We start from the raw sequence: 23870 nt of genomic DNA, 5'->3' as shown, positions 1-23870 counted from the left end.
CCACGCCCCCTCTGTGTGTCCAGGTGCTGATGTCCAGCTGCTCTCTGTGTCGCAGCTGTAACTCTCTGGTTTATGACGAGGAGATCATGGCCGGATGGACGTCGGACGACTCCAACCTGAACTCGTCCTGCCCGTTCTGCAGCGCGTCCTTTGTCCCCTTCCTGAACGCTGAGCTCTGTGACCTGGGACCTGTGGGCAGGTACCGACTCTGACCTGTGACCCGGGTCTCTGTTACTAACGTACAGATTCTAAGTACTTGTAATTCACTAAAGGATTACTATGCTGAGCCACTTTATACTTCACGACGTGTCAGAATGAAATCTAGAAAGCTGTAATTCAGTACACAGAGACATCCCTGACCTTTGACCTTTGACCTCACATCGATAATAATAAAGGGGATTCCTCTCCAGGATGGACAGAACAATAGATGTCATGTGACCAGATGAACAATAGAGGTCATGTGACCAGATGAACAATAGATGTCATGTGACCAGATGAACAATAGAGGTCATGTGACTAGATGAACAATAGATGTCATGTGACCAGATGAACAATAGATGTCATGAGACCAGATGAACAATAGATGTCATGTGACCAGATGAACAATAGATGTCATGTGACTAGATGAACAATAGAGGTCATGTGACTAGATGAACAATAGATGTCATGTGACTAGATGAACAATAGATGTCATGTGACTAGATGAACAATAGATGTCATGTGACCAGATGAACAATAGATGTCATGTGACCAGATGAACAATAGATGTCATGTGACTAGATGAACAATAGATGTCATGTGACCAGATGAACAATAGATGTCATGTGACTAGATGAACAATAGATGTCATGTGACCAGATGAACAATAGATGTCATGTGACCAGATGAACAATGGAGGTCATGTGACCAGATGAACAATAGATGTCATGTGACCAGATGAACAATAGAGGCCATGTGACTAGATGAACAATATATGTCATGTGACCAGATGAACAATAGAGGTCATGTGACCAGATGAACAATAGATGTCGTGACCAGATGAACAATAGAGGTCATGTGACTAGATGAACAATAGATGTCATGTGACCAGATGAACAATAGATGTCATGTGACCAGATGAACAATATATGTCATGTGACCAGATGAACAATAGATGTCATGTGACCAGATGAACAATAGATGTCATGAGACCAGATGAACAATAGATGTCATGAGACCAGATGAACAATAGATGTCATGTGACCAGATGAACAATAGAGGTCATGTGACCAGATGAACAATATATGTCATGAGACCAGATGAACAATAGATGTCATGTGACTAGATGAACAATAGATGTCATGTGACTAGATGAACAATAGATGTCATGTGACCAGATGAACAATAGATGTCATGTGACCAGGTGAACAATAGATGTCATGTGACCAGGTGAACAATATATGTCATGTGACTAGATGAACAATAGATGTCATGTGACCAGGTGAACAATAGATGTCATGTGACCAGGTGAACAATAGATGTCATGTGACCAGATGATCAATAGATGTCATGTGACCAGGTGAACAATAGAGGTCATGTGACCAGATGAACAATAGATGTCATGTGACCAGATGAACAATAGATGTCATGAGACCAGGTGAACAATAGATGTCATGTGACCAGATGAACAATATATGTCATGTGACCAGATGAACAATAGATGTCATGTGACCAGATGAACAATAGATGTCATGTGACCAGATGAACAATATATGTCATGTGACTAGATGAACAATAGATGTCATGTGACCAGGTGAACAATAGAGGTCATGTAACCAGATGAACAATAGATGTCATGTGACTAGATGAACAATAGATGTCATGTGACCAGATGATCAATAGATGTCATGTGACTAGATGAACAATATATGTCATGTGACCAGATGAACAATAGATGTCATGTGACCAGATGAACAATAGATGTCATGTGACTAGATGAACAATAGATGTCATGTGACCAGATGAACAATAGATGTCATGTGACCAGATGAACAATAGATGTCATGTGACCAGATGAACAATAGATGTCATGTGACCAGATGAACAATAGATGTCATGTGACCAGATGAACAATAGATGTCATGTGACCAGATGAACAATAGATGTCATGTGACCAGATGAACAATAGATGTCATGTGACTAGATGAACAGAGTTAGAGTTACACACTACTGATAGTCATTGGTATAATATATATATATATACATATGTATATATATGTATATGTGTATATATATATATATATATATACACCCTCTAGGTCGTCAATAGGACCCTCCAGGGCGTCAATAGGACCCTCCAGGGCGTCAATAGGACCCTCCAGGGCGTCAATAGGACCCTCCATGGCGTCAATAGGACCCTCCAGGGCGTCAATAGGACCCTCCATGGCGTCAATAGGACCCTCCAGGGCGTCAATAGAACCCTCCAGGGCGTCAATAGGACCCTCCAGGGCGTCAATAGGACCCTCCAGGGCGTCAATAGGACCCTCCAGGGCGTCAATAGGACCCTCCAGGGCGTCAATAGAACCCTCCAGGGCGTCAATAGGACCCTCCAGGGCGTCAATAGGACCCTCCAGGGCGTCAATAGGACCCTCCAGGGCGTCAATAGAACCCTCCAGGGCGTCAATAGGACCCTCCAGGTCGTCAATAGGACCCTCCAGGGCGTCAATAGAACCCTCCAGGGCGTCAATAGGACCCTCCAGGGCGTCAATAGGACCCTCCAGGGCGTCAATAGAACCCTCCAGGGCGTCAATAGGACCCTCCATGGCGTCAATAGGACCCTCCAGGGCGTCAATAGAACCTTCCAGGGCGTCAATAGGACCCTCCAGGGCGTCAATAGGACCCTCCAGGGCGTCAATAGGACCCTCCAGGGCGTCAATAGGACCCTCCAGGGCGTCAATAGGACCCTCCTGGGCGCCCCCCCCCCCCCCCATCAGAAGAGCTCTCTCCACATGATTCTTTTGGTAAATCATTCGTAGCTCAACCAGATCCGATCTTACGTCACTCTACTTTAGTCTTCTTCTTTGTCCTCTTCTATGAGTGTGGAGCGCGCCAACTGGAACATGGAGGATGAGGTGGAGAGCGCTGCGAGGCCCCCTAGTGGTCAGGAGGCGTCCCTGCGTGGAGACTCGAGCTCCGAGACCAGCAGCTACTCAGAAAGCAGCAGAACCACCACGGTAACAGGCACTTTGAGTCTTCGTCCTCTGGTCCGCACTCTTCCCGTCCCGCTGACGGTCTTGGACCCACCCTCAGGCTTCCTCGGTGGGCGGCGCCCCCCAGGTGACAGTGGCCTACCTGAGCCCTCTGGTCCTGAGGAAGGAGTTGGAGAGTCTGCTAGAGAACGAGGGTGAGGCGGTCCTGGCCCAGCCTCAGTTCCTGGAAAACCACTCCATCATCTTCTGGAACCTGCTGTGGTACTTCCAGCGCCTCGGTCTGCCCAGCAACCTGCTCCAGCTGGTCAGCGCCTCGCCGCTGGGCCGCCAGGTCACACAGGTAGCGCAGGCCCACGCGGCTTCACCTTTACCAAACTAGTCAACGCTGTTATTCCAGGAGATCAAATCTCAATTCAAATACGAACAGTATTTTTTGCAATTACTTCAAATTTAAAAGACCAACATTTATTAAATGGAAATTTATTATTGTAGTTAACAAACCTGGAAATCACAAATGTGGATGTCCATCAAATGAACAGCTGAGTGGAGGTGATGCGGCGGTTCTGTGCTCGTGTTTCCCAGGTGGAGAACTGTGCAGTGAGGGTGAGGCTCCTCTGGGACACTCTGGCCCCCGACACAGAGCAGTGGCCCCCCCTCTACATCCTCTGGAGGATCCACAGTAAGACAAAGACTCAACCAACTCAACTCTTTCACACGTGTTGAACTTGTTCATGAGATTCCACCTGCCTCCCCCTTCCACCAGGTGGCGTCCCGATGAGAAGCTACAACTGGCGGAGACACAATCACCCGTTCACGCTGTCCTTCCTGGAGGAGGTGCTGCGCTGGGTCGGCATGAACGAGGTGCACAAAGCCGCCACCCTGTTCCTGGACACGCTGGCCAAGCAGCCGGGCTCCGCCCACACTCAGAGGTGGGTCTACACTGGGTCTACACTGGGACTACACTGGGTCTCCACTGGTCTACACTGCGTCTACACAGTTTTTGAAGTATATGTAATAACATTTACGTTCTTATGCAGTGAAGTGACATTACATGGCATTTTATTAATTCTTTGTTTTGTGTTGGCAGGAGTTTGTACAGAGAGTTCCTCTTCCTCACTCTGGCAGCTATGGGCAAAGACCACGTCGGTAAGACTACCCCGCACCTAACTGTGCTACCCTCAGCAAGCAGGGGTTAAGTCCTCCAGCTCAGGGGTTAAGAGTCCTCCAGCTCAGGGGTTAAGAGTCCTCCAGCTCAGGGGTTAAGAGTCCTCCAGCTCAGGGGTTAAGTCCTCCAGCTCAGGGGTTAAGGGTCCTCCAGCTCAGGGGTTAAGAGTCCTCCAGCTCAGGGGTTAAGGGTCCTCCAGCTCAGGGGTTAAGAGTCCTCCAGCTCAGGGGTTAAGGGTCCTCCAGCTCAGGGGTTAAGAGTCCTCCAGCTCAGGGGTTAAGAGTCCTCCAGCTCAGGGGTTAAGTCCTCCAGCTCAGGGGTTAAGGGTCCTCCAGCTCAGGGGTTAAGAGTCCTCCAGCTCAGGGGTTAAGGGTCCTCCAGCTCAGGGGTTAAGAGTCCTCCAGCTCAGGGGTTAAGAGTCCTCCAGCTCAGGGGTTAAGAGTCCTCCAGCTCAGGGGTTAAGTCCTCCAGCTCAGGGGTTAAGAGTCCTCCAGCTCAGGGGTTAAGAGTCCTCCAGCTCAGGGGTTAAGGGTCCTCCAGCTCAGGGGTTAAGAGTCCTCCAGCTCAGGGGTTAAGAGTCCTCCAGCTCAGGGGTTAAGGGTCCTCCAGCTCAGGGGTTAAGGGTCCTCCAGCTCAGGGGTTAAGGGTCCTCCAGCTCAGGGGTTAAGAGTCCTCCAGCTCAGGGGTTAAGAGTCCTCCAGCTCAGGGGTTAAGAGTCCTCCAGCTCAGGGGTTAAGAGTCCTCCAGCTCAGGGGTTAAGGGTCCTCCAGCTCAGGGGTTAAGTCCTCCAGCTCAGGGGTTAAGGGTCCTCCAGCTCAGGGGTTAAGTCCTCCAGCTCAGGGGTTAAGGGTCCTCCAGCTCAGGGGTTAAGAGTCCTCCAGCTCAGGGGTTAAGAGTCCTCCAGCTCAGGGGTTAAGGGTCCTCCAGCTCAGGGGTTAAGAGTCCTCCAGCTCAGGGGTTAAGGGTCCTCCAGCTCAGGGGTTAAGGTCCTCCAGCTCAGGGGTTAAGGGTCCTCCAGCTCAGGGTTAAGTCCTCCAGCTCAGGGTTAAGGGTCCTCCAGCTCAGGGGTTAAGAGTCCTCCAGCTCAGGGGTTAAGGGTCCTCCAGCTCAGGGGTTAAGAGTCCTCCAGCTCAGGGGTTAAGGGTCCTCCAGCTCAGGGGTTAAGAGTCCTCCAGCTCAGGGGTTAAGGGTCCTCCAGCTCAGGGGTTAAGAGTCCTCCAGCTCAGGGGTTAAGAGTCCTCCAGCTCAGGGGTTAAGTCCTCCAGCTCAGGGGTTAAGGGTCCTCCAGCTCAGGGGTTAAGAGTCCTCCAGCTCAGGGGTTAAGTCCTCCAGCTCAGGGGTTAAGGGTCCTCCAGCTCAGGGGTTAAGAGTCCTCCAGCTCAGGGGTTAAGTCCTCCAGCTCAGGGGTTAAGAGTCCTCCAGCTCAGGGGTTAAGTCCTCCAGCTCAGGGGTTAAGTCCTCCAGCTCAGGGGTTAAGGGTCCTCCAGCTCAGGGGTTAAGAGTCCTCCAGCTCAGGGGTTAAGGGTCCTCCAGCTCAGGGGTTAAGAGTCCTCCAGCTCAGGGGTTAAGGGTCCTCCAGCTCATGGGTTAAGAGTCCTCCAGCTCAGGGGTTAAGGGTCCTCCAGCTCAGGGGTTAAGGGTCCTCCAGCTCAGGGGTTAAGGGTCCTCCAGCTCAGGGGTTAAGTCCTCCAGCTCAGGGGTTAAGGGTCCTCCAGCTCAGGGGTTAAGGGTCCTCCAGCTCAGGGGTTAAGAGTCCTCCAGCTCAGGGGTTAAGGGTCCTCCAGCTCAGGGGTTAAGGGTCCTCCAGCTCAGGGGTTAAGGCTCCTCCAGCTCAGGGGTTAAGTCCTCCAGCTCAGGGGTTAAGAGTCCTCCAGCTCAGGGGTTAAGGGTCCTCCAGCTCAGGGGTTAAGAGTCCTCCAGCTCAGGGGTTAAGAGTCCTCCAGCTCAGGGGTTAAGAGTCCTCCAGCTCAGGGGTTAAGAGTCCTCCAGCTCAGGGGTTAAGGGTCCTCCAGCTCAGGGGTTAAGAGTCCTCCAGCTCAGGGGTTAAGAGTCCTCCAGCTCAGGGGTTAAGGGTCCTCCAGCTCAGGGGTTAAGGGTCCTCCAGCTCAGGGGTTAAGGTTCCTCCAGCTCGCTCAGGGGTTAAGGGTCCTCCAGCTCAGGGGTTAAGAGTCCTCCAGCTCAGGGGTTAAGGGTCCTCCAGCTCAGGGGCAGCAGCCGGTGCGTTCCCATGGTAACGTGGCGGTCTGCTGTGTCCTGGACTGGAGTCCTCGGGTGTTTCAGGACAAACATCCAGATGCTCCGACACTGAAGCTGCTTCCATTCTGCTGACGGTGAACAGCAGCATTGACCTTTAACCCTTTCCTCTTCCTCCTGCAGCTGCTTTCGATAAGAAGTACAAGGCGGCGTACTCTCGGCTCAGTGGCACTCTGGGTCGGGAGGAGTTGCGTCGGAAGCGGGCTCAGCCTCCCGGCCCCAAGGCCGTGGACTGCAGACGCAGCTTCCAGCCGCCGCTCGAGTGCTGATGACCTGGGAACAAGAGGTCAGCGGCCTTCCTCCCTGTGAGGGGGAGGAGGAAGATAACTCCCCGCTGTCTTCGCCTGCTTGGACTCCTCCCCGCCGCCCCCTGGTGGAGGTCAGAGTGTTGCACTCCTTCCTGTCCTTCGTAGCTCTGTTTGCCTCGTCGATGTGGATCCAGACGCTCTTCATCTTCATCGTGCTGGCGGAGCTGATCTGGACTGAAAGGCTTTCTGAGCCAAGAAGTCCGCGTCATGGGAAGGAGGTTGATGCATGTCCAGAAGAATCTGCTGAGTCGCTGTAACTTTGTGTTTTTCCCTGTTTGTTAAAATCCAGATCGGAGAGAGTTTGACCCCCAGTAGTTTGATGATGTCAGCCGTGTGACGACAGTTTTTGTAGAAATCGCTGGTAGAAGGATTGAAGAGGCAGAGTAGACCTCAACACGACTCTCTGACTCCTTTGTGTTGGCTGGCGGCCGGTTACAGGAAGTCACAAACTAATCACCAACAACGAGCTGTGACCGTCACCCCTCAACCATCTCTTTCTGGTTACAGTCTACAAGCGAGTGTAAAGCTTGAGACTGAAGGGAAGTCGTCATCGTCCCTCACACCGGACAGGAAGCTCAGACGGCTTCTTCCTGAACACCGACCGACAGATTCACTCACAGTTCAAAGGACGAAAATATCGAAAACAAAAATATCGAAAACAACTCAAATCTTCTTGAAATAAAGAAGTCTCCGTGGACTTCAGACTCAGAGGCAGCTGGTTAAAGACTCTTTATCAGCTTTGTGAAGCGTCCTGCTCGGAGGTCATGATGAGATGCAGCTGAACCCTGAAGATGAGCAAGTCACGAACCTACATTCAGGATCCAGACATTGGTTCTGGTTGAACTGAACCGGGCCGCGGGTTAGGGTTGGGGTAGGGTTAACCCTAACCCTGGTTATTGGTTGGTATCGGTTGGTATCGGTTGTTAACGGTTGTTAACGGTTGTTAACGGTTGGTATCGGTTGGTATCGGTTGGTATCGGTTGTTATCGGTTGGTATCGGTTGTTAACGGTTGGTATCGGTTGGTATCGGTTGGTATCGGTTGTTATCGGTTGTTATCGGTTGGTATCGGTTGTTAACGGTTGTTAACGGTTGGTATCGGTTGTTATCGGTTGTTATCGGTTGTTATCGGTTGTTAACGGTTGTTAACGGTTGTTATCGGTTGGTATCGGTTGTTAACGGTTGTTATCGGTTGTTATCGGTTGTTAACGGTTGTTATCGGTTGTTATCGGCTGGTATCGGCTGGTATCGGTTGGTATCGGTTGTTAACGTTTGGTATCGGTTGTTACCGGTTGGTATCGGCTGGTATCAGCGGACAGGATGCCGGCCCATGCTGGGACTGGTGGGTTTGGGTTCAGCTGTAGATTCTTGTTTCTCTACCTCTTGAACATCTCCGGCTTAGTTTCATGTTTCATGAGGGACAAGTGGGAGGAGTCTCATCAGCAGGGAAAAGTAGACTGAATCTGCAGTTTGCATGAAAATATCAACGCAGACTAATTTAATAAAAGAAGTCTGCGGTTGAAAAGCGTTGTTTTAGTGAGTGGAGGTGTTGAAGCCATGCCCTGACCCTAGCCCCGACCCTAACTCTGACCCTAACTCTGACTCTGACCCTAACTCTGACCCTAGCCCCGACCCTAACTCTGACTGACCCTAAGTCTGACCCTAACTCTGACCCTAGCCCCGACCCTGACCCTAACTCTGACTCTGACCCTAACCCCGACCCTAACTCCGACCCTAACTCTGACTCGGACCCTCTAAAGTAGCACACTGTATATTTAAGGAACCGCTCTGAAGGGAGTTTGATTGTGCTGCAGGTTGAATTAGTCAGAGGAGAGACGTGTATTTAAAATAGATCATTGTTTGCTGTTGTAATTTATAAATGGTTGTTATTTCAAATGGTTTTTTAAAGAAAACAAAAATAAAAGACAGCGATGAAACCAAATGTCTCATTTTGTTCTGCTTTGTCTCATTTATTATTTAAGTATTATAATTGGCACAAGTAAAGTACCTTAATTTCTATCATCATAAGTTTCTGCAATCGAAACCGGAAGTTGGTAGCGCCTGCCTTCAAAGTAAAACACTCAGAGTAAACTGACGTGTGTAAACTTTTAATGCTAATTTAAGGCAATTTATGTCGCAGCCATCTAGTCACATGAATCACAAAACCTCTGAAATGATGTGAAGACTCACGCGAACGATCATCTAAAACTCCAAAGATTGACTTCCAATTAGTTTGTTTTATTTATTAAGAATGACCATATATTGTTAAATAAGAACTTCATTTTTACTAAACTGAATTTTGCTATTTTGAAAGACCGAAATAATCCTCCAATTGGCTGATGTATATGTTTATCTTAATCAAAATGTTATTAAGTTTGACTTTTTTATAAATAAAATGATATTACAAAGTCCATCTTTTCAGTCGCATTGAACAAAATGAGTAATTAAAATGTTTAAATCTTTTAAAAAGCTTCCAACTTTGAAACATGTTTATAATATGACGATACAATGTTTATCAGTAATTTACATCTGGGTTTCAACAAGCCTAAAAGGTGAAACGCTTCAAGTTTTATTTTGAAATTACTGACCGGATGTCGAGTGTTCCCACGTCCCGGACCACAGGCTGGACAGACGCCGTGTTCCCGCTGCTTCAGCACCAGTTCCCGATCCCTCCGGGATGTGGTCTGCGGGACGGACCGGGTCCACCGAGCCGGACCAGTGAGGAGCCTTTGGGGGAACCGGGGAAAGGGGGCCACGACCAGGTGCGTTTCCGGTTCTTCCGGTTTTTTAACTTTGGGACGTTATTACCAGCATGTTGTTGTATTTGGTGATTATAAACATGTCGGTGTTTGTTGACAGATGTTCTCCTTCTGACGTCACCAGCTGACGTCAATTACGCCAGTCAAGGCTCACACATAGTCTGAAGAGCTAGACCAGGTTTAGGGACCGGAACCAGAACCCGATTTAGCGTCATGCGGAATGTGAACATGATGGACTGTGACGTCATCATAACACGGACACCTTTACATGATGCACATACTGAGCGGAGGCTGGAGCCTCATTGTATATTAATATATATGAATATATATTAGTTTATTAATACACCGTCATCACAGCTGCTTGCTGTGTCACCTGGAGGAAGGGGCGTTTGTTTTAAACCGCTGCGCTGCGGGGCGGGGCGGGGCTAACGGTGGCGCTGTCCGGCAGAGTGGTGCTGAGCCAACAGACATCATAGTTAATATATCATAGTTAATATATAATATATCATAGTTAATTTATAATATATCATAGTTAATATATAATATATCATAGTTAATATATAATATATCATAGTTAATTTATAATATATCATAGTTAATATATAATATATCATAGTTAATTTATAATATATCATAGTTAATATATCATAGTTAATATATCATACTTAATATATCATAGTTAATATATAATATATCATAGTTAATATATCATAGTTAATATATAATATATCATAGTTGATATATAATATATCAGTTAATATATAATATATCATAGTTGATATATTATGTCACAGTTAATATATAATATATCATAGTTAATATATAATATATCATAGTTGATATATAATATATCATAGTTGATATATAATATATCATCGTTAATATATCATAGTTAATATATAATAGTTAATATATCATAGTTAATATATAATATATCATAGTTAATATATAATATATCATAGTTAATTTATAATATATCATAGTTAATATATAATATATCATAGTTAATATATAATATATCATAGTTAATTTATAATATATAATAGTTAATATATCATAGTTAATATATAATATATCATACTTAATATATCATAGTTAATATATAATATATCATAGTTAATATATCATAGTTAATATATAATATATCATAGTTGATATATAATATATCAGTTAATATATAATATATCATAGTTGATATATTATGTCACAGTTAATATATAATATATCATAGTTGATATATAATATATCATCGTTAATATATCATAGTTAATATATAATAGTTAATATATCATAGTTAATATATAATATATCATAGTTAATATATAATATATCAGAGTTAATATATCATAGTTAATATATCATATATCATAGTTAATATATCATAGTTAATATATAATATATCATAGTTAATGTATAATATATCATAGTTAATATATCATAGTTAATATATAATATATCATAGTTGATATATTATGTCACAGTTAATATATAATATATCATAGTTAATATATAATATATCATAGTTAATATATAATATATCATCGTTAATATATCATAGTTAATATATAATAGTTAATATATAATATATCATAGTTAATATATAATAGTTAATATATCATAGTTAATATATAATATATCATCGTTAATATATCATATATCATAGTTGATATATAATATATCATAGTTAATATATCATCGTTAATATATAATATATCATAGTTGATATATAATATATCATAGTTGATATATTATATATCACAGTTAATATATAATATATCATAGTTAATATATAATATATCATAGTTAATATATCATATATCATAGTTAATATATCATATATCATAGTTAATATATCATAGTTGATATATAATATATCATAGTTAATATATAATATATCATAGTTAATATATAATATATCATCGTTAATATATCATAGTTGATATATAATATATCATAGTTAATATATAATATATCATCGTTAATATATCATAGTTGATATATAATATATCATAGTTAATATATCATAGTTGATATATAATATATCATAGTTAATATATCATAGTTAATATATAATAGTTAATATATCATAGTTAATATATAATATATAATAGTTAATATATAATAGTTAATATATCATAGTTAATATATAATGTATCATAGTTAATATATAATATATAATAGTTAATATATCATAGTTAATATATCATAGTTAATATATCATAGTTAATAGTTAATATATCATCATTAATATATCATAGTTAATTGTTAATATATCATAGTTAATATATCATTGTTAATAGTGAATATATCATAGTTAATATATCATAGTTAATAGTTAATATATCATAGTTAATAGTTAATATATCATAGTTAATATATCATCGTTAATATATCATAGTTAATAGTTAATATATCATAGTTAATATATCATAGTTAATAGTTAATATATCATAGTTAATATATCATAGTTAATATATCATAGTTAATAGTTAATATATCATAGTTAATAGTTAATATATCATAGTTAATATATCATAGTTAATATATCATAGTTAATAGTTAATATATCATAGTTAATATATCATAGTTAATATATCATAGTTAATATATCATAGTTAATAGTTAATATATCATAGTTAATATATCATAGTTAATATATCATATATCATGTAAAGTAAAGAGTTCGTTAGACATTGAGGTGTCAAACCAACTCAAAGAAATGAGGAAGGTTCTGGTTCCTGTTCCTGTTCCAGTCAGGGTACCTGTTCCTGTTCCCAGTCAGGGTTCCTGTTCCTGTTCCAGTCAGGGTTCCTGTTCCTGTTCCAGTATTCTGTGCTGTGTTCCAGGTCATGTGGGTGAAGAGGATTCTGCTGCTGCTCCTCAGTGTTGAAGGTAAAGAACTTCAAACTGATGTGAGTCTCTGAGTTTGGAGGCCCCCACTGGTGAGGGGCCCACTGGTGGGCCCCCCACTGGTGAGGGGCCTACTGGTGAGGGGCCCACTGGTGAAGCCCCCACTGGTGAGGCCCCCACTGGTGAGGGGCCCACCGGTAAGGGGCCCACTGGTGAGGCCCCCACTGGTGAGGGGCCCACTGGTGAGGTGCCCACTGCTGAGGGGCCCACTGCTGAGGGGCCCACTGGTGAGGGGCCACTGGTGAGGCCCCCACTGGTGAGGGGCCCACTGGTGAGGCCCCCACTGGTGAGGGGCCACTGGTGAGGGGCCACTGGTGAGGCCCCCACTGGTGAGGGGCCCACTGGTGAGGGGCCCACTGGTGAGGCCCCCACTGGTGAGGGGCCCACCGGTAAGGGGCCCACTGGTGAGGGGCCCACTGGTGAGGGGCCTACTGGTGAGGGGCCCACTGGTGAGGGGCCCACTGGTGAGGGGCCTACTGGTGAGGGGCCACTGGTGAGGGGCCACTGGTGAGGCCCCCACTGGTGAGGGGCCCACTGGTGAGGGGCCCACTGGTGAGGCCCCCACTGGTGAGGGGCCCACCGGTAAGGGGCCCACTGGTGAGGGGCCCACTGGTGAGGGGCCTACTGGTGAGGGGCCCACTGGTGAGGGGCCCACTGGTGAGGGGCCTACTGGTGAGGGGCCCACTGGTGAGGCCCCCACTGGTGAGGCCCCCACTGGTGAGGGGCCCACCGGTAAGGGGCCCACTGGTGAGGCCCCCACTGGTGAGGGGCCCACTGGTGAGGGGCCCACTGGTGAGGGGCCCACTGGTGAGGTGACCACTGGTGAGGGGCCCACTGGTGAGGCCCCCACTGGTGAGGGGCCCACTGGTGAGGGGCCCACCGGTAAGGGGCCCACCGGTGAGGCCCCCACTGGTGAGGGGCCCACTGGTGAGGGGCCCACTGCTGAGGGGCCCACTGGTGAGGGGCCACTGGTGAGGCCCCCACTGGTGAGGGGCCCACTGGTGAGGCCTCCACTGGTGAGGGGCCCACTGGTGAGGGGCCCACTGGTGAGGCCCCCACTGGTGAGGGGCCCACTGGTGAGGGGCCCACTGGTGAGGCCCCCACTGGTGAGGCCTCCACTGGTGAGGGGCCCACTGGTGAGGCCCCCACTGATGAGGGGCCCACTGGTGAGGCCCCCCGTCTACTTTCTTTTTTGTAAGTTACAAATACAGTAAACGTAAGAAACATGCAACCAGACAAATGATATAAAATGACACTAAATACTAGATGACTCACTCATTGGTACATTTGCAAGGGGTATTTAGTCAGTGGGTTGCTCAAAGGCAACGGGGTAATGCCTGTAAGGTCACTTTAGAGCCCTAAGAAGCCCTAAGAAGTTGGGGGGCCCTCTCCTCTAGTGGGGGGCAGTGGTACTACAGGTGGGGCGTGCCCCTCGAGTGGGGGGTAGTAGTACACAGTGAGTGTGTTATCTTCTCCATGGCTGTCAGTTGAACCTCTCCAGCAGCGGTCCAACCCCGCTCCCTGTTCCCTGTTACCCGCTCCCCGCTCCCTGTTCCCTGTTCCCCGGTCCCTGTTCCCTGTTCCACACTCCCTGCTCCCTGTTTCATGTTCCCTGCTCCCTGTTCCCTGCTCCCTGTTTCATGTTCCCTGCTCCCTGTTCCCTGTTCCCTGTCTGTTCCCTGTTTCATGTTCCCTGTTCCCTGTTTCATGTTCCCTGCTCCCTGTTTCCTGTTCCTTGTTCCCTGCTCCCTGTTACCTGTTTCATGTTCCCTGTTCCCTGCTCCCTGTTTCATGTTTCATGTTCCCTGCTCCCTGTTTCCTGTTCCCTGTTCCCTGTTTCCTGTTTCATGTTTCCTGTTCCCTGTTTCATGTTTCCTGTTTCCTGTTCCCTGCTCCATGTTCCTTGTTCCCTGCTCCCTGTTTCATGTTCCCTGTTTCATGTTCCCTGTTCCCTGTTTCATGTTCCCTGCTCCATGTTCCCTGTTTCCTGTTTCCTGTTCCCTGCTCCATGTTCCTTGTTCCCTGCTCCCTGTTTCATGTTCCCTGCTCCCTGTTCCCTGTTTCATGTTCCCTATTTCCTGTTCCCTGTTTCATGTTCCCTGCTCCCTGTTTCCTGTTCCCTGTTTCATGCTCCCTGTTTCATGTTCCCTGCTCCCTGTTTCCTGTTCCCTCCTGTTTCTTGTTCCCTATTTCCTGTTTCCTGTTTCATGTTCCCTGCTCCCTGTTCCCTGCTCCCTGTTCCCTGTTCCCTGCTCCCTGTTCCCTGCTCCCTGCTCCCTGTTCCCTGCTCCCTGTTTCATGTTCCCTGCTCCCTGTTTCATGTTCCCTGTTTCATGTTCCCTGTTTCCTGTTCCCTGCTCCCTGTTTCATGTTTCCTGTTTCATGTTCCCTGTTTCATGTTCCCTGCTCCCTGTTTCATGTTTCATGTTTCCTGTTCTCTGCTCCATGTTCCCTGCTCCCTGTTTCATGTTCCCTGCTCCCTGTTCCCTGTTTCATGTTCCCTGCTCCCTGTTCCCTGTTTCATGTTCCCTGTTTCATGTTCCCTATTTCCTGTTCCCTGTTTCATGTTCCCTGCTCCCTGTTTCCTGCTCCCTGTTTCCTGTTCCCTCCTGTTTCCTGTTCCCTGTTTCATGTTCCCTGCTCCCTGTTCCCTGCTCCCTGTTTCATGTTCCCTGCTCTCTGCTCCCTGTTCCCTGCTCTCTGTTCCCTGCTCCCTGTTTCATGTTCCCTGCTCCCTGTTTCATGTTCCCTGTTTCATGTTCCCTGCTCCCTGTTTCATGTTCCCTGTTTCCTGTTTCCTGCTCCCTGTTCCCTGCTCCCTGTTCCCTGCTCCCTGTTCCCTGTTTCATGTTCCCTGCTCCCTGTTTCCTGTTCCCTGCTCCATGTTCCCTGTTTCATGTTCCCTGCTCCCTATTCCCTGTTTCCTGTTCCCTGCTCCCTGTTTCATGTTCCCTGTTCCCTGTTTCATGTTCCCTATTTCCTGTTCCCTCCTGTTTCCTGTTCCCTATTTCCTGTTTCCTGTTTCCTGATTCCTGTTCCCTGTTTCCTGCTCCCTGTTCCCTGCTCCCTGTTTCCTGTTCCCTGTTCCCTCCTGTTTCCTGTTTCCTGTTCCCTGTTTCCTGCTCCCTGTTTCCTTTTCCCTGCTCCCTGTTCCTTGTTGCTCTCCAAGATAAATTGAAAATAAATTCAGGAACACTTTGTTCTTCATCCTGTAACCTTTCTGAAGCTTCTGGGTGTTTTCTTCCTGACTGGAAGAAAACATCTCCGCCTGGTTCACGGGTTTTCCTCCACAGCCTGCGCGCCCCCCTCTAGTGGGGGGCAGTGGTAGTACAGGTGGGGCGCTCTCCTCTAGTGGGGGGCAGTGGTACTACAGGTGGGGCGCTCCCCTCTAGTGGGGGGTAGTGGTACTACAGGGGGGCGCTCTCCTCTAGTGGGGGGCAGTGGTACTACAGGTGGGGCGTGCCCCTCTAGTGGGGGGTAGTGGTACTACAGGTGGGCGCGCCTCTAGTGGGGGCAGTGGTACTACAGGGGTGCTCCTCTAGTGGGGGTAGTGGTACTACAGGGGCCCTCTCCAGTGGGGGCAGTGGTACTACAGGTGGGCGTGCCTCGAGTGGGGGTAGTAGTACTACAGGTGGGCGCCTCCTCTAGTGGGGGCAGTGGTACTACAGGTGGGGCGTGCCTCGAGTGGGGGTAGTAGTACTACAGGTGGGCGCCCCCAGTGGGGGCAGTGGTACTACAGGTGGGCGTGCCCCTCTAGTGGGGGGTAGTGGTACTACAGGTGGGGCGCTCCCCTCCCCTCTAGTGGGGGGCAGTGGTACTACAGGTGGGGCGTGCCCCTCTAGTGGGGGGTAGTGGTACTACAGGGGGCTCTCCTCAGTGGGGGCAGTGGTACTACAGGTGGGCGTGCCCTCTAGTGGGGGTAGTGGTACTACAGGGGGGCGCTCTCCTCTAGTGGGGGTAGTGGTACTACAGGTGGGCGCCCTCTAGTGGGGGTAGTGGTACTACAGGGGCTCTCCTCAGTGGGGGCAGTGGTACTACAGGTGGGCGTGCCCTCTAGTGGGGGTAGTGGTACTACAGGTGGGCGCCTCCCAGTGGGGGTAGTGGTACTACAGGGGGCGCCCTCTAGTGGGGGCAGTGGTACTACAGGTGGGGCGCCTCAGTGGGGGCAGTGGTACTACAGGTGGGGCGTGCCCCTCTAGTGGGGGGTAGTGGTACTACAGGTGGGGCGCGCCCCTCCCCTCTAGTGGGGGGTAGTGGTACTACAGGTGGGGCGCTCCCCTCTAGTGGGGGGTAGTGGTACCACAGGGGCGCTCCTCTAGTGGGGGACAGTGGTACTAAAGGTGGGGCGTGCCCTCTAGTGGGGGTAGTGGTACTACAGGTGGGCGCCTCCTCTAGTGGGGGTAGTGGTACTACAGGGGCTCTCCTCTAGTGGGGGCAGTGGTACTACAGGTGGGGCGCCTCTAGTGGGGCGTAGTGGTACTACAGGTGGGGCGTGCCCCTCTAGTGGGGGGTAGTGGTACTACAGGTGGGGCGCCCTCAGTGGGGGCAGTGGTACTACAGGTGGGGCGCTGCGCGCTAGTGGGGGCTAGTGGTATTACAGGTGGGGCGCCTCTCAGTGGGGGTAGTGGTACTACAGGGGCGCCCCTCTAGTGGGGGCAGTGGTACTACAGGTGGGGCGTGCCCTCTAGTGGGGGCAGTGGTACTACAGGGGCGCCCTCTAGTGGGGGTAGTGGTACTACAGGGGCGCCTCAGTGGGGGCAGTGGTACTACAGGTGGGGCGCGCCCCTCTAGTGGGGGGTAGTGGTACTACAGGTGGGGTGTGCCCCTCTAGTGGGGGGCAGTGGTACTACAGGGGGGCGCTCCCCTCTAGTGGGGGGCAGTGGTACTACAGGGGGCCGCTCCCCTCTAGTGGGGGGCAGTGGTACTACAGATGACAAAACTTTCATGAATACCAAATTTGCTCCTCATTGGAGTTGAAAAAAATCACCAAATCAAAGACCAGGAGCTGGATGACTGACAGACAGCTCACAGACGGCCTCAGACTGTCTGTCTGTGCTTATGAACTAACTACAAGCTCACAGACAGAGTTCAGTCACAGCCATCACACTGACTGGAGTCACATGACTTGATGGCATTATGATGAGAGCTGGACTTACATGAGTTTCACTGACTGATCATGTTGTCAGTGTCGCGTTGTAATGGAAACAATACAACATTTATATTGGTAGTTCATCCAGCTGCTCATTGAAATGTGTTTGTTCTTGTTCACATTGTGTGCGGTTAACAAGTAATCTACTTTTTATATCGCACTTACATTCTGTGCTCCTGGTCTCATCAATTTAAAAGCTGGACCAAAGTGTTTTGATTTCATTCAATTACAATTAGGCCAAATAAAAAGCCTCAGTCAGTTCCTCTCAACGCCTCAACGGGAGATCTGACCTGTCAGGAGGAGGAGGTCAGGGGTCCTGGGCTCAAACAGGTTGGTGACCACTGCTCTACAGGGACCGGATCCCTGTGAGTGAACAGAACATCTACAGGGACCGGGTCACTGTGAGTGAACAGAACCTCTACAGGGACCGGTCCCTGTGTTGTGTTGCAGCTGTACTGCCGTCTCAGTGCCAGCAGGGGGCGACCTTCTCCGAGGTGGTGCTGTCTCCGGCGGTGGGCGATGGCGTCCTGCGGGCCCCCGGTGCCGCCTCCCTGCCGCAGTGTGTGGCGGTCGGCTGCGGGCTGCCGGGCTCCGAGTTGGTCTGGCTGTTCGAGGGCCGCTGCTACATCCTGAGCTGCCAGCAGGGGGCGAGCGGGCGGCCCCGAGAGAGCCCCGGGGCCGCCGCCTTCCTGGCCTTCCTGCACAGGGCACCCCCCCAGGCGCTGGGGCTGCAGTCGCTGGGCAGAGGAGACCCCTATGCCGGAGACCTGGAGGCCCTGGAGAACCTGGCCCCAGAGGACGGGCCGCCCCAGGACTCCTTTGACCCCGGCATGCCGGATGCAGAGCATCCTAGGAGAAGCCAGGAGGAGAGGGGAGGGCCTTCTGTGGAAGGGAGAGACCAGTTCACCCAATCGGAGACGGAGGGGGGTCCAGAGGGTCTAGAGGGTCCAAAGAGGACAGGAAGCAGCCCGGCCCAGAATAGAGCCTCCAGCCGCCAGGGAGACGACTGGAGACCGACTACCCCTCAGGAGGTTTGATATCTACGTGTGTGTGTGTGTGTGTTGCGTAGCTAGCCTATCTTAGCATAAATAATTACTCTGATAATGAAGGTTCACGTTTAGTTTTTTGCTTCACAGACCGAAGCACCACAGATGTTTCTACCGCTGAGCGTCTCTCCTCAACAACACCGCCAGAGGCCGCCGCGCCGCACCGGCGCCACGAGGACTCGGGCCGCCGGCACGACCGCACAGCCGGGTACGCCGAGGGACGCTCCCGGTGTGTTTAGGAACCACACACAATCAAAGGCCTGTGTTATTTATCATCACAGGTCAGGTCATATATATAATATATATATATTATATATAATATATATGTTATATATCCATCCATCCATCCTCATCCGCTTATTCCAGGGTCGGGTCTTGGGGGCAGCAGACCCAGCAGGTTGACCCAGACTTCCCTCTCGCCCGCAACACTTTCCAGCTCATTGTGGGGGATCCCGAGGCGTTCCCAGGCCAGCCGGGAGATGTAATCTCTCCAGCGTGTCCTGGGTCTTCCCCGGGGTCTCCTCCCAGTAGGGCGTGCCTGGAAAACCTCTAATGGGAGGCGTCCAGGAGGCGTCCGAATCAGATGCCCGAACCACCTCAGCTGACTCCTTTCGATGCGGAGGAGTAGCGGCTCGACTCCAAGCTCCCTCCTGATGTCCGAGCTCCTGACCCGATCTCTAAGGCTGAGCCCGGCCACCCTACGGAGGAAACTCATTTTGGCCGCTTGTATTCGCGACATCGTTCTTTCGATCACTACCCAAAGTTCGTGACCATAGGTGAGGATTGGAACGTAGACCGACCAGTAAATTGAAAGCTTCGCCTTTCGGCTCAGCTCTCTCTTCACCAAGACAGACCGGTACAGCGCCTGTTTTACTGCTGCAGCCGCACCGATCCGCCTGTCGATCTCCCGCTCCATCTTACCCTCACTCGTAAATAAGACCCTGAGATATTTTAATTCCTTCGCTTGGGGAAGGCACTCTGTCCCCACCTGGAGGGAGCAATCCACCGGTTTCCGGCAGAGCACCATGGCCTCAGATTTGGCGGTGCTGACTCTCATCCCTGCCGCTTCACACTCGGCAGAAAAACGCCCCAGTGAGTGCCGGAGGTCACGGTCTGAGGATGCTAACAGGACCACATCATCTGCAAACAGAAGAGAGGCGATCCCAAGACCCCCAAACCTGACCTGCTCCACCCCCAGGCTGCGCCTTGATATCCTGTCCATGAAAATCACAAACAGGACCGGTGATAAAGGGCAGCCCTGGCGGAGACCAACACCCACCGGGAACGTGTCTGACTTACTGCCGAGGATGCGAACACAGCTCCTACTGCAGGCGTCCTGAGACCGGATAGCCCGTAGCAACGGGTCCGGAACCCCAGACCCCCGCAGCACCCCCCACAACAATCCCCGAGGGACCCGGTCGAAAGCTTTCTCCAAGTCTACAAAACACATGAAGACTGGTTGGGCAAACCCCCAGGACCCCTCGAGGACCCTTGTGAGGGTGAAGAGCTGGTCCACAGTTCCACGACCGGGACGGAATCCGCACTGCTGGTCTTGAATCCGAGGTTCGACCAGCGGTCGGAGCTCCTTTCCAGCTCCCTGGCATAAACTTTCCCCGGGAGGCTGAGAAGTGTGATCCCACGATAGTTCGAGCACACTCTCCGGTCCCCATTTTTGAAAATGGGAACCACCACCCCGGTCTGCCAGTCCAAGGGCACTGTTCCTGACCCCCATGCGACATTGAAGAGGCGTGTCAGCCAAGACAGCCCAACAATGTCCAGCGCCTTCAGCATCTCAGGGCGGATCTCATCCACCCCCGGCGCCTTGCCACCAAGGAGCTTTTTAACAACCTTAGCGGCCTCTGCCAGGGATATTGGTGCGACCCCCCCCCAAGTCTACAGGCACTGCCCCCTCTAGAGGGGACATGTTGGCCGGATTTAGGAGTTCCTCAAAGTGTTCTTTCCACCATCCGATGATGTCCCCCGTCCGGGTCAGCAGCTCCCCCCCCCACGCTGAGAACAGCCTGGGGTAAAACCTGCCTACCCTTCCTGAGCTGTCGGACGGTTTGCCAGAACCTCCTTGAGGCCGACCGAAAGTCTTTCTCCTTGGCCTCCCCGAACTCCTCCCCTGCCCGAGTTTTTGCATCCACCACCACCGCAGCTGCTTCAGGAGACCCCTGGGCCAGCCAGGCCCAGAAGGCCTCCTTCTTCAGCTTGACGGCTTCCCTGACCCCCGGTGTCCACCACCGGGTTCTTTGGTTGCTGGCGCGACAGGCACCGATGACCTTCCGACCACAGCTCCTGTCGGCCGCTTCCACAATAGAGGCTTTGGACATGGTCTACCCGGATTGCATGTCCCCAACCTCTCTCGGGATGTGTGAGAAGTTCATCCGGAGGTGGGAGTTGAAGACCTCCCGGACCGGGTCCTCGACCAGACGTTCCCATTTCACCTGCACTACACGTTTGGGCTTGCCAGGTCTTTCCGGCTGACTCCCCCGCCATCTGATCCAACTCACCACCAGGTGGTGATCAGTTGACAGCTCTGCTCCTCTCTTCACCCAGATGATACGATTATAAAGTCGATCATCGATCTCCGGCCTAAGGTGTTTTGGTACCAAGTACACTTATGAGCCACCTTATGTTCGAACATGGTGTTCGTTATGGACAAACCGTGGCTAGCACAGAAGTCCAATAACAGAACACCGCTCGGGTTCAGATCGAGCAAGCCGTTCCTCCCAATCACCCCCCGCCAGGTTTCTCTGTCATCGCCCACTTGAGCATTGAAGTCTACCAGGAGAACTATGGAGTCGGCAGGCGGTGCCCTCTCCAGGTCAAATACTCTGAACTGCACAAACCACAGTCAGAGCCTTACTCCCCGCAACCCGTAGGCACAGGGAGGCGACCCTCTCGTTCTTCGCGGAAAACTCCAACACAGCAGCGCTCAGCCGGGGGCTTGTGAGTATCCCCTCTCCCGCCCGGCGCCTCTCACCCTGGGCAACTCCAGAAAAGAAGAGAGTCCAACCCTTCTCCAGGAGCTTGGTTCCAGAGCCAGCGCTGTGCGTGGAGGCGAGCCCAACTAGATCTAGTTGGTACTGCTCCACCTCCCGCACCAGCTCTGGCTCCTTCCCCGCTAGCGAGGTGACGTTCCACGTTCCTAGAGCTAGTCTATGCTGCCGGCGATCAGCTCGCCCAGGCCCCCTGCCCGGCCTGCCGCCCGGTCTACATAGCACCCGCTCTTTTAAACCGCTCTTAGTCTGAACTCTCACCCGAGACCTGTTTGCCGTGGGAGACCCTACCAGGGGCTAATGCCTCGGACAAGATAGCTCCCGGGATCACTGAGTCTCTCAAACTGCTCCACCACGTTAAGGTGGCGATTCACGGATATATATATAATATATATATATATAATATATATATATATTATATATAATAAATATATATATAATATATATATATATTATACTGTATATATAATATATATATTATATATTTATATTAGCGGTAGTTCAAGACCGTCTTCAGGCCGCTGGTCCTTTATTCTATTGTTTAGTCCTCTTTTATCTGTTCTTGTGATTCTTTTGCGGAAATGCAAAATGAGTTGTTGATCTCAGTAATAACTGTGAACTCTTGATGCTCCTCAGATGGACTGAAGGTGCTCCAGTCAGCAGTCAGAGCTCCACCGACCGCCACCCATCTCCCAGACAGACCTCTGACCTCTGACCCCACCACCAACCAAAGTCATCGTACCATCCCCCCAACCGCGGCAACTGTAGCCTCTGGTAAATCTCTGGATGTGTTTATAATCATAAAGCTATTGTGTTAGCATCGACCCACCATAACATGAAGCTCTATAGAAACAGATAATACTGACCTGTAACACACAGGTGACCGTTAGCTCCACTTCTCCTCATGGTCTGTACGTCTGTACCTTTAACTACACAGTGACTACGTGTCCGTCCCTTTGTTCAGGCTCAGAGGTCAGGGGGTCAAACCGTGGCCCGGTGGCCGTCGTTGGTCCTGACAGGCAGTTGCTTCTCCCAATGAGCAACTTGTTGCTCGACGGTGGCGGAAGCACCGACGACTGCGGCATTGCCAGCTACCGCTGGGACGCCGTCAGGTGGGACGCCGTCAGCTCGCTGAAGGTGCGTTTGTCGTCAAGAGTGCTTTACCGACTGGTTTCTCTGGTCTCTGTCTCCAGCGGCCCTCTGGGGTTGAAGCTGGAAGGAGCGGACCAGGCTGTCGCCACAGCATCAGGCCTCCGGGTGGGTCGCTACACCTTCAGACTGACGGTCTCTGACCAGCAGGGGGAGACAGACAGAGCTTCACTGACCGTCAGGGTCCAGGAAGGTGAGAGGGGGCCAGACCGGCTGAACTGTGCCACGCCAGACCTCGTGTTAATACAGCTCCTGTCGTCCTCCGGCAGCCACAAGCCTCCCCCCCGTGGCTCATGCCAGTGGCAGCCACACCGTCTCTCTGCCCAACAGCTCTCTGGTCCTTCGGGGCGCCGTGACCGACGGAGACCAGACCGAGGTCCACTATCTGTGGGTCAGAGACAGCCAGAGTCCTGCTGCTGGGGTCAGTACATTCATGATTCAAATGATTAAATCAAATAAGATAAGGTTTAAGGTTTAAGGTTTAAGGTTTTTTATTTGCCATCTGTGCCTAGACCAGCAGTCCAGACACATCGGAATTATTTTTGCAGGGTTCTCCGAGTCAAGAGGTACAAAACAACACACTATAATAACAGTAACAGTAACAATAATACAAATATGAAACATATCTCAAAAAACACCGTACAAAAAACACACTGTACATAGTGTGGTAATGTGTATGTATGCAATATTTACAGTATAAACAGTAATAAGTATGTAAGTAGGCTAGTGCTGTACCTGGCTTGTAAAAGGAAAGAAGGAGGGGGAGGGGACAGTGATATGGGGATATTGCACATGTTCAGATGTTGGGGGAAGGTTGTGTGGGGCTATTGCACTGATTGTAGTGTTGCACATTTTTCACAGTTTCAAGGAGTGCCTCTTTCTCAGTAGCTGTGTTGTGCCATCAGTCTGACTGTGGCAGGGAAGAAGCTGTTGAAGAAGCGTG

At 49.8% G+C, this 23870-nt stretch overlaps 2 protein-coding genes across 8 annotated transcripts in view; both read left to right on the top strand.

Annotated features, from left to right (window-relative positions):
• LOC130213170 (DENN domain-containing protein 4B-like) overlaps positions 1-8858 on the top strand; it is a 55126-nt gene extending 46268 nt beyond the window's left edge. The window contains exons 22-28 of the mRNA XM_056444637.1: positions 24-199; positions 3077-3212; positions 3289-3528; positions 3771-3867; positions 3952-4117; positions 4276-4334; positions 6730-8858. Coding sequence (XP_056300612.1) covers positions 24-199; positions 3077-3212; positions 3289-3528; positions 3771-3867; positions 3952-4117; positions 4276-4334; positions 6730-6875 — 1020 coding nt within the window. The 3' untranslated portion in view covers positions 6876-8858. The remainder of the gene's footprint in view (positions 1-23; positions 200-3076; positions 3213-3288; positions 3529-3770; positions 3868-3951; positions 4118-4275; positions 4335-6729) is intronic.
• A 693-nt stretch (positions 8859-9551) lies between these two features.
• Positions 9552-23870, top strand: part of kiaa0319 (KIAA0319 ortholog) — a 37158-nt gene continuing 22839 nt past the window's right edge. The window contains exons 1-8 of one of the 7 annotated variants that reach the window (XM_056443792.1): positions 9552-9674; positions 12518-12563; positions 18181-18761; positions 18867-19005; positions 22415-22552; positions 22743-22890; positions 22972-23120; positions 23197-23348. In XM_056443792.1, coding sequence (XP_056299767.1) covers positions 12521-12563; positions 18181-18761; positions 18867-19005; positions 22415-22552; positions 22743-22890; positions 22972-23120; positions 23197-23348 — 1350 coding nt within the window. In that variant the 5' untranslated portion in view covers positions 9552-9674; positions 12518-12520. Of the gene's footprint in view, positions 9675-12323; positions 12564-18180; positions 18762-18866; positions 19006-22414; positions 22553-22742; positions 22891-22971; positions 23121-23196; positions 23349-23870 lie in introns of those variants that run through there. The other 6 variants (XM_056443790.1, XM_056443791.1, XR_008835395.1 and 3 more) reach the window with 6 other exon arrangements.

Source organism: Pseudoliparis swirei, chromosome 22 (assembly GCF_029220125.1).
Source record: "Pseudoliparis swirei isolate HS2019 ecotype Mariana Trench chromosome 22, NWPU_hadal_v1, whole genome shotgun sequence".
Taxonomy (NCBI): Eukaryota; Metazoa; Chordata; class Actinopteri; order Perciformes; family Liparidae; genus Pseudoliparis; species Pseudoliparis swirei.
This window is presented reverse-complemented; position numbering and strand designations above follow the sequence as displayed.